Source organism: Mesitornis unicolor, unplaced genomic scaffold, assembly GCF_000695765.1.
Source record: "Mesitornis unicolor isolate BGI_N332 unplaced genomic scaffold, ASM69576v1 scaffold29186, whole genome shotgun sequence".
NCBI lineage: Eukaryota > Metazoa > Chordata > Aves > Mesitornithiformes > Mesitornithidae > Mesitornis > Mesitornis unicolor.
In genome coordinates, this window is record NW_010190761.1 from 1 (window position 1) to 10,397 (window position 10,397).

General features: G+C 50.5%; 2 protein-coding genes across 2 annotated transcripts; one reads left to right on the top strand and one right to left on the bottom strand.

Moving 5' to 3' along the window:
• Positions 1-1,831: 1,831 nt before the first annotated feature.
• SOWAHD (sosondowah ankyrin repeat domain family member D) lies at positions 1,832-2,842 on the top strand. The gene is made up of 2 exons (XM_010186518.1): positions 1,832-2,425; positions 2,522-2,842. Exons 1-2 carry the CDS (start codon positions 1,832-1,834, stop codon positions 2,840-2,842), a joined length of 915 nt encoding a protein of 304 aa, XP_010184820.1.
• Positions 2,843-8,342: 5,500 nt separating this feature from the next.
• RPL39 (ribosomal protein L39) lies at positions 8,343-10,271 on the bottom strand (the record flags this gene model as incomplete). Its single annotated transcript, XM_010186520.1, has 2 exons — positions 8,343-8,520; positions 10,168-10,271. Coding segments are annotated over 2 exons (153 nt in total), but the record flags the coding sequence as incomplete, so codon positions are not given.
• Between the last annotated feature and the right edge of the window lie 126 nt (positions 10,272-10,397).

The following is a 10,397-nucleotide window of genomic DNA, read 5'->3' on the forward strand; positions in this document are numbered from 1 at the left end:
TTTGATGCCCGCACAAGCATCAAAGGCTTAGAGAGAGGAAACTCGGTCCCGAGCAAACCCAAACCAAATAACTTTCCCGTCCCCTGAGACCCCCCAGTAAGGCCTCCAAGGTTGGCACCCCAGTTTTAGGCCAGTCAGAGCTCACCAGTGCAATAACCAGTCCCTACTGCAGGCACGACCAGGGTGACTCTAAATGGGTGCTTTGCTTTGCCTGTGGGTGCTCTCATTCCCCCAAAGCAGCACCTCGCTTCCCCCCTTGTTTTCCCCAGCTGCCACTCAGCAAGCATTTCAAACAGTTCCCCGGGATCCCGTCGCTGTGTGGGTCAAGTTTGCTGCCTCCCTGAGCCCGCAGAAGCCACCAACAGCCAGTGACAAAACCAGGCAGCACCAGAAAGGGACCAAGGGGACAATTATGTTTTCAACACATTGTTTGGGTTTTATCAGATGACTCCAGCTCCCCACATGTCCCAGAAAAACTGGTCCAAGTGGTTGGAGAAAGGGAAAGCTCCCCTGAGGGATGATGACCAGTTTGGAGCAAGCTTTCGAGGCAAAGGAAAGTGTCCCGATTCCCAACAAAATTAGGGTACAAACTGCTGGTGGTTGCAGCTGCCAACAAAGCCAGGCATGAGGCCTTGCTGGGAAGTGAAACACCAGCAAGAGAGGAAGGCAAAAATGCCTCTGGGCTGAAACATCGGGTGGAAAGGGACCCAGAACACTGCCCCAGGCTGGGTCTCCCTTGCAGCACAGAAAACCACTAGCCACCAGGAAAGTGGCCTCTTGGAGCAGTAACCTTGACCTTCCTGAGCACAGCACCAAGGAGAAGCATTGCAATTGCAGGGGGCAATTTTGGAGTGGGCTGTAAGGCAGGTGCCTCAGCAAGGCACCCAGGGCTTTGGGGCGCCACCGGGGCAGCGGAAGTGTCACTGGGACCAGCGTTACAAATTTACACATCGGCCACCATAACAGGGTCTGACCTTAGGATCCCACTCAGAATGCCAAGGCCAAGTGAAGGTTTCCAATCAGTGTTTTATCAGTTCTTTGGTTACAGCTCAAGCTGGGTGCCTTGGGAGAGGAATCTCTATTCCAATTCACGCCTCTCAATTACATCCACACCATCCACCACCCGATCCCCAAATCCAGTCTCTTAATTCTGGTGAGTGGTCTCTTGATTTCTTACTGGTTTTCACTGTCTCTGGGCCGGACACCTTCTGAAATTACTTAATTCTCTTAGAATTGTCTCCCTGGTCCTTATTTTTTTTCTGCTTGTATCTGCTGGATTCAGTGAGTTCTTTGTTAGCAACATTAGTTTTATTAAAAATTCATGCTTGGTCCGCTCTTGCAGCCTAAGGCTTCAGCTATTTCAGATGTTAATGCTCAGCCACTAATGCTAAATGAGATTATTCAGAGACAAGAATACAGTTAGTCAAATTTCTTCTCTAATACTGATATTGGGCTGCCCAGTACCCCCCACCTTTGCCCACCCCAGCAATGCCACATGCTCCCAGTGGCCACCACACGCCCACCTGCTCTCCCTCCATGACGCTGCAGGCAAGCGTGGCTGGGGACAGCAGACAGCACGTGGCTGCATCCGTGCACAGCACTGGCTGCAGTCACAGACGTAGCATGACCAAAGGTCGCCCGCACTCTCTCAGCAGTGCGGCAGTACCGCGGATCCGCCGCCATGCCTGGTGTGCCCTCCTGCCGCGCAGAGTCGGTTCCTCTTTTGTCTGACGCCAGGACAGGAAGCGTGGGGTGAGAGCTGGGGAGCACGAGCTGCGAGCTGTGCCCTACCACCAAGTGGGCTGCTGGACGGCCCCGTGAGGACACCGCCATGGCCCGCCAGGAGCAGGAGCAGCGCTCAGCAAAGCAGAGGATAGCTGGCATTGCCCAGAAGTTCACCTTCCTGGAAGCCACCCAGCCCCAAGCGGGGAGACTGGCCCGCAGCTCCCACCTCTGGCCGGTCACCATGGGGAGCAGGGAGCGTTTCCATCCACTGCAGAAGATGGACACCACCAGGAGCATCAGCCGGGACAGCCAGGGCCTGGGGAGCTGGGGCAGGACTGCAGGCAGGCTCTCCATCGGCCCCAGCAGCACCCGAAGGAAGGAGCTGAAGGAAATCCTTCTGCAGAGCAATAGCCCCAGCAGCACCATACGGTTTGCCACCACTCAGAAGACATCTCAAGGCAGCAGCCTCCTTCCAGGGCCGCACCAAGAGCAGAAGACTGAGCAAAGCCCCGAGGTGCTGTCCCTTGCCTTGGATCCCCTGGAGCACGAGTGGCTGCTGACAGTGGCCCAGGGTGACGCAGACAACATCATCAGACTGCTGGACCTGGATCCCAGCCTGCTGACCAGGAAAGACTTTGTGACAGGCTTCACCGCTCTCCACTGGCTTGCCAAGCATGGCAACCATGAAAGCTTCATCCAGGTCATCTCCCATGCCCAGAAGAAAGGCTATCCTGTCAACGTGAACATCTCCACAGCCAGCGGTGGGCTCACCCCCTTACATCTGGCTGCCCTGCAGGGACACGAGCTGCTCATCAAAGTGCTGGTGGGAGCTTATGGGGTGGACACCAGCCGCAGGGACCACAGCGGGCGCAAGGCTTGGCAGTACCTGCGGGCAAACTCCTCCAGGGAGCTGAAGGAGCTGACGGGGGCCTTAGAGGAGGACTTGATCCAGCTGCACTCTCATAACACCAACAACAACTGTAAGTCATCCAGAGAGGACAGGGCAGGGCGGGACTGTGTGGACTCCGGGGCCGAGGGAAAAGCCCAGCGCTCCTGGAGCTTGTTGACCCTCCGGGACTTTGTCAGACAGGCATTTGCTTTCTTCCAAGAGCGCTGAAGCTCCCCTGGCCCATTTGCCTGCAAACTTATGCTGAATAGCAGCTGGAAGAGCCTGCAGGGAGCCGAGAACTTGGTGAGGGCCAGCACTTGAAACCCCGGGCAAGCGGGGATTAACTCACTGCACACCCTGGGTCTCGCATGGTCTTTTGGGGCTCTGCTGGTGTCAGTGTGTGTGGGGCAACCATGGCCATCAGCAGCACTGCCTGGGGACAGCCCTTCCAAAAACCTGTCTGTCCTTGGAGCGGGTTTTGCCCGCTGCCCTGCTGATGGGGACTCCTTGCCGCAGCCCAGCAGAATCCCACAGCGGGGGCTCACGTGCCAGCCCTGCTGCGGGAGCTGCTTCTCCGACAGCCTGTGTGCCCATGGGGGGATGCTGACCCAGCATGGGAGGTGTTGTCCCATGCTGGGGGCTAGGAGTGGACATTTGGGCTGCCCGTCCTAGGCTGCTGGCAGACTTTGTGTGGCTTTAGGTGGGTCATGCAGAAACTCGATGACTTGGTTCTTCCACCTCTAAAATGAGGCTGTTGGCACTGCCCTGGCTCCCAGAAATGCTGTGAGGTTGGACTGGTCATGGCTCCTTGGGTGCGTGGATGGAGACACTGGCAGAATATAACTATATATTTCATAACCATACTCTGAGATGCCAGAAGCCTGACACTGGGCTGATGATGGAGAAGCGACTGTGGCTTCAGAAACATCTCCTCCAAACACTTTTTTATGTACGCTTCTCTGCTGGCAGAGAGAGAGGGTACAGACAAGCAGACCGTGCCACCGAGCTGCAAACGCTTTCCAGCTCATGGTGAGATCCCCGGATCTCCACCACTTGTAGCTCCTCTGGGCTGCTGTTTACTGAGAAACAGCTTTATCTGTCAGCAGTAAAGTAAGAGCTGGAGTGCCTGGTTTGCCTGCCAGGCCCAGAGAAGCCTTTCAAAGTGCAAGACAAGACCCCGCAGCAGCGCTTCCCTGAGAACACCCATCCAAGGGAGCCTGAGACGCTCAGCCCCACTGGGGATGGGGGCTGGAGTGCCCAGTAGGGTGGCATGTGGTGGCTCCCACAGGGACTGGAGTCCAGGAGCAGCTCTGGAAAAAAATAATTGCTCAAAACCATGGAAAAGGTATGAAGGTTGTGAGATTGTCTTTGTTACCACTGAGGTCACACTCAAAAATGAGACTCCTGAGAAACATCTCTACAGCAGCATAATGCATGCACCAGTAACTGCATTAGAGAGCAAAGCCTCTGCTCGCCTGTTTGCGTGTTGTTCACCAAATGGAGCTCTGCCCAGCTGATTTCAACTTGCTTTTCACATTCTCAAAGGCCAGGGCCCCTCCAAATTATCTTCAGAAAAACAACTGCCCCTTCCTCTTTTTCATCAGCATGAGACCATTTCTATTCCCTTAAATAGCAGTCCACTGGAGAAGTGACTCTCAGGCAGCAACTGGGGAGTTTCTGTTCCTCATCGCAGTGGCAGCCCTCGCGGGGGCACCTCGTTTCAGAGGGAGTCGTGGTTTCCTTTCAGCTGCCTTGCTGCGGGTCTGCAGAGGTGGCAGAGGGACTCAAGGTGATCTCTCCAGATGACTCCTGGCTGCGCGGGTGAACTTTGCACCTTGACGAAGATACATGGGTAACTCCCTTGGTGGAACTTCAGCCTCTGGGTTTCACAGACCCTAAGCCAACCCTGTTTATGTTCAGATTGGGCTCTGAAATGCTGCTTGGGCACCAGAATAACTCAATCTGGATGAAAGAACAGCCTCCAGATGAGCGGACAGTGATCCAGTGACTGGATAGCAGCCAAACCAGGTGACTGGGTGGACACATAGATGTGTCCGGACATCTTTTTAATCACTGAGGTCAGCAGCGGAGACATGCAGAACACGCTGGGAATGGATTTAATGCCTGATGTACACCAGTTTTCTAATCCTTTAGCTCTAATAGATTAAAGACTATGGCAACATAGCTCCTTCCAGAACTTCCTTGGCCACATCCATGCAATGGGACAGCAGGCTCCATGAAAAGTGCTGGTGTCAAAACACCCGCGATCTTTAGTTCTAGTAACCAAAGTGCTGTTGATAAGACAGGTGGGTGCATGTCTGACAACACATTTCCTGACCTGTTAGTCCTTTGTCACCTTTTTGCAGCAGTGTGCTGTCGGGCAGAGGGCGTGGGATCGCTCTTACATCCTCCTCTGAGTAAGGCACAAAGTAAACAGTGGAATTAGTGAGAATTTCCTTGAAGGAGTGGTTTCACTGGCATTTATTCCTGCAGCTTAGTCACCTGGACTTCAGTGTTCCATATGAGAGTAAAATTTATCTGACAAATGCTACACTAAAATACAACTAAATGATTTTTAGTACTTGCCTCCCCTTGACATCTAACTAAAACCCCCTGCAGGCAGCTTCCCCCACTCCATCTTTTGGTTGTGGGTTTGAAGCTGTATGCTGCTCTGAGGCAGATTAGGCAGGCATTTCAGAAGGAGCGAGACCCAAGCCCTGCTCCTCTGGGTCGTGTCACAACATTCTCATCAATGCCACCCCCTGCCTTGCCTGCCCTGCAAGGGTTCCTCTCCACAGAGCCAAAAGAAGGATCCTCACATTGCAGCACCCTTTCTGCTGCCGTACGCTGTTTCCCCAAACACCACGCCGCTTCCAGTGGCCCACCCTGCGGTCTCACGTGGTTCATTTTCATACCTGCAGAGGGGCAGGCAGTTTGGAAATACACACAGTTACAAAATATATTCCTCAAGTATACCATCAGCTCTAACTTTGCTTCCCACTCAACAAACAAAAGGATATCCACCAAAATTAATGGACTAGAATATGCAAATAGTTCAGATCTTGATCTTAATGCTTCTGTTGGTGTGTTGGGTATAATTTTTTAGTGCAGTTCTGCAGAGATCCCTGATCCCCCAGGCTCTCACAGGGAAGGAGAAGGCAGAGAGAGCTGCCACAGGAACAACAGAAATTGTTCACTCAGAGGTGCTGGTGGTGGTTGAGGTTCTGCAGAAGACTGATTTTAACCAAATCTGTACTAAACTTACTTAATGCTATCCCTTAATGTCCAATTTGAAAAGCAGATTCAATCAAATGAGAAAAAATATGAGAGGTTATTTTCCAAAGCAGCTGCTTGGTAGAAGCTGCTTCAATCTAATAAAAATAGCACAGTAATGATAGTAATAGGGAGACTAGCAAATACTGCAATCTATTACTCGGGAAAGCTTTCCCGTAAATGCCATGGAGAAAACTCTCTTTCCATTCTCAAGTCCATAAAACAACTTTTCCCCTCCTCAGTCAGGTCCTCCCAGACACAACTGAGGACAAACTGCGAGCAGCTTTGTCCGCCAGCAGTGGTGATGGGGAGAGGCAGGAGTGGTTCGCAGGGCTCCAAGGCCGACCTTCACAACTCAGCAGTGTTATTTCCTAAACACTTGCTTCTAAGAGAATTTAAAAACATTGGGGTGAAAGTGATTGCAGCATATGGGGCTGTTAAAACATCTCTGGCAATGCTGTTTGCTGCTCTGCTGTTGCAGTGACTTCCTGCCTGCCCCTCATAATGGAGGAGCAGCTAGACTCTGAGAGACAGGACAAGGCGCTAGAAGATGCCTCTGAAGGGTCCTGACGCTGATAACCCCAGCCTTGCTCTCCTGTGCTCACAGAAACCTCCAGCACACCTTAGGAGAGACTGTCATGAGGACTGAGCAAGATGTATGTTTGTTATGCATTTACACATGCTTGGCATACGCTGTTGCCCAGCATTACTTGCTACAAATTGTCACATGGAGATAAATCTATTTACCTTCAAGATGAAAAGCAGCAACACAGGAGGTGTGGCAGCCTGAAGCTTCCTCAGGAAGCTGCCACGCAGGAACTGAGCCACCACAGCAGGCTGAACCCAGAAAACAGCACCAGAGCACTTCACAGCCCTCAGTGCCAGGATGGGCTTTGCTGCAGCCACATCTGAGAACAGGCTCGCACCTTCAGACAAAACAGAGCATCTGCCCCACGTCTGCGCTGCAGATGGGAGAAGAGCAGCAGCCGTGCCAGGCTTAGCGCTGAGCCACTGCCGCCTCCTCCACCTCCTTGCAGTCAATAGGGGATGTCTCGCAGGCCCCAGGGGAGAACACAGGCATCAGGGAGCTGGAGTGTGACTACTCTGAGGGGTTTAATTCCTTCTTTCCTTTCTCCCATTTGAAATAGCTGCTAACTCTTCCTTTGAGCTACATCTTGAGTTACTGCCCTTCCGCTAAGAATGTTTAAAATTAAGCTGCACCCATGGCCAACATCACAACCAACTTGATCAAGCTAACAGAGAGCTCCAAACAAAATGCAGGAGGTTATTACGTATTCTAGAGAACATGTGGACATTATGTGCTATGCTCTGTAGGAGTACTCCATTTTGTAGGAGATAAACGTCCTCCCTGACAGCATCTCCCCGTGCCGCAGGCACCAGACCCACACGGGGTAAGAAGCTGCCACCTCAGCCGACTGCAGGTGAGGGTCATGGGCAAACACGTACAGCAAACGCAGGCGGCTGTTCAGGGGCAGCCTTGCTGGTCCGTGTGCTGCTCAGGCGCAGGACGAGTACTCCTGGTATTCAGTATCACTGATTATTCTCAGCTCCGCGTTCTCGCTCTCTGGGGAAGTATTTGTATATAGCACTGTTGGGCATGTGAAATACCACAGGGCACAGACATGTACGCGTAACACAACAGAGGGTGGTGACTGGAGACTGACGTGGTTTAGCAAACGGTTTTAAGTTTGGACCCCCCTCACGTACCACAGCACACTTCAAAGGGGAAACCACCTTACCCCCCAGGCGCATTTTCAGTGTGCTTTGCCTTCCAACCCTGTAAAATGCATCCAGCGGCTATACAGATGCATCTTTAGCAAATTCTGACAATGCTGCTTGCTTTTCTTAGTAACAATTCATAAACCAGAAATGTAATCCAGAGTCTTCCTTAGGGTCAAGTAGCAACAGGCTGACGCTCCAAACAGTTACTGTAGCCACAGCAGTCTACGGGTCACAAGGTGAAGTCTGCCTTTTTCAAACCTGCATCTAAAAGTTGGTTTTTTAACTATTTCAGTTTGTCCAATAAAAGATTTTTTTCAAATTAACTCCTCCAAAATCAGTTCTGGTTTTTGCCTTTTCTTTAAAAAATTGGTACACTTTGCTCTTAAAGGTTTACAGTAAGTGAAAAGGAAGACACAGCCTACTCCATCTGAAAAGAGCTGACGAGGTTTCTCACACTAAGCGAGATTATATTCACAGTACTGTTTGTTTTCATGCTCTGTTACTATCTCCTCCACATATATATTTCAAATAATTCCAACCAAGTCATTGAGGCCCATATTTATTAGTAAGCTCATGATGATGCCTAGGAGAAAGAACACTAATAGAACACAGTCTTCATGTTTCAGATGCAAATGACTTCAAGATTCTCCCCATTAACATTAATAATCCTAGCCTATTAGAAAACAGACCAGCCTGTTAAAAAAAATAACAAAACAAAACATTGGGGATTGCAGTCCAGCACCACAGAAGGAATCACTTGGGGGTCCCCAAACAACATACGGGGTGTATCGATCTGACGCAGAAGACAAGCGTTATTAGAGTTCCCAGGAGACGGCCGTGCTTACAAGCCCAGTTTGGTCCTTCTCCAGTGTCTCCTTTTGGAGTTGTACCTACAACAAAAGCAGTGGAAATTAGCAAAACGCACACCTGAAGATCCAGGCGGACCGAAACCACCTTGAATCAGCTCAGCAGTAAAGGTCCGATATCTTTCCCATGTGCTATAATGCAAGCTGCCAACAGTAATCAGCTGTGTACTTATTTTTTTAAATTTCCATCTCTGTTTACTTTCTTCATTCATGAACCAACCAGCACACTACTGCAACAGAATCCAGACCTCCAAGAGATAGAGATGCCTGCAGAGATGCATCAGCACTGGCGTGTGAATATCCTACCTCCTTTTGGAGACAAGACCTGTGATCTTGTATCGACTGTCCAGTGATAATGAAAACTACCTCCTGAACGCAGTTCATGGTCTAACACAGAAAGTATTACTTTTGTTCAAAATATGGAAGCAGAGCAGCATACGGAAAAGGCCTTCTTCCAGGAAAGTATACTCATTTATCAGTGTGCACTTGTACACGTTAAGAACAAATGGTTTCACCACCGTACAGGTGAAACCAAAGACAGCACCAACAGAGTTACTCTCAGCAGGGACATGGCAGTACTCCCACAGAATGAAGCACTGTAATTGCAGCCTGCTTTAGCACAGTTTGGATAGAACTGATGACCAAGGTACTGAAGTGTCACATGACAAAAATTCATTATTTTGCCCTACAATTAAGTATTCCAAAGTACTGCAATTTAGCTAAAACAGAACCCCATTGTAAGTCAGTAGCTGTAAGGTCAGGATACAGTTTGGGACACACACCACCAAATTTTCCTAAGAAATAAAGAAGTCAGAAGTAACAGGAACAGAACCTGTCAATTCTGTGCTGTTTCACTGCTACTGCCATTCTCCTTACTGCTTGGGACAAAAAATGATCTGGGAGAAAGAATCCTGTTCCTCTAAAAAGCCCAGACAGGTGAGCATATGAGACAAAAAGCCTGCTGCACATTGCAAGTGACCAAGCTATAGTGGTTTAAGATTCTAAAGCAGAGAGCTCAGATATGCACCACCTTCTGCATGCATCACATTTACCCAGCGCTCTTACTGCATTTTCCTAAATACAATGCTTGAAAACAAACACTATAGGCAAACAAGAAGAAACTGTTGCAAATGAATTCTGTACTCAAGTGCCAAGGATCTTACACCACTCATCTCATCTCCCGTACACTCAACAGGCCCTTTGCTCCCGTATGTACAATCTTCTACGTATCTCAGAACACCCATGCCCAGGAAGGTGCTGCTCCTCGAAAATGCAGGGACCCAGCAGGACAGCTCTGAGAGGGGAAAGGTGTTGGGGAGGGGAATGTCAAAAGCAGAGAGGTTGCCAGAGTACAAATTCTGGGATAAACAATCCACTTTCAGTTTTACCATGCCACCACTGAATACCCGTGGATACTTGTAAGGCATTGGAATGAACTGAACTACTACAGAAGGAAGCAGCGTGGAAGTCCCACTCTACCTCAAAAAAACTCAACACCCGACAGCGTTCCGAGGAGCTGCACCAGCACATTTGTGTGGTATTCACGGCTGCAAAACTGCACTGTTATTTGCATAAACACTTTTACACAGCCAGTTTCTGACTGCAGCCCGCAGTGCACACGCAGCCTGATCCAGAGCCTGTGCAGGTCCTCGCAACTGCTGATCACATTACCTGATCTTATTGCCCGTTTTCATGCGGATCCATTGCGGGATAGGCCGGTTCTGCTTCTGCTTCTTCGCAAGGAAGCGTTTGATCTTGAACGTCTTGTGAGACGACTAGGAGAGAGAGCGAGCGGCCATTAGTCCCCCAACGGTCCCGGCCAAGCAGCTACGCCGGGCCCAGGCCGGCCCTTCCGCGGGCGGGAAGCCCCGCAGAGCGAGGCCCTGCCCCTGGCCGCGCCG

Excerpts from the sequence above, each read along its gene's own strand:
- SOWAHD (XM_010186518.1), top strand. The coding sequence starts at position 1,832 with ATGGCCCGCCAGGAGCAGGAGCAGCGCTCAGCAAAGCAGAGGATAGCT. Across the intron at positions 2,426-2,521 it reads ACCATGAAAGCTTCATCCAG|GGACACGAGCTGCTCATCAA; the intron begins GTCATCTCCCAT and ends GCTGCCCTGCAG.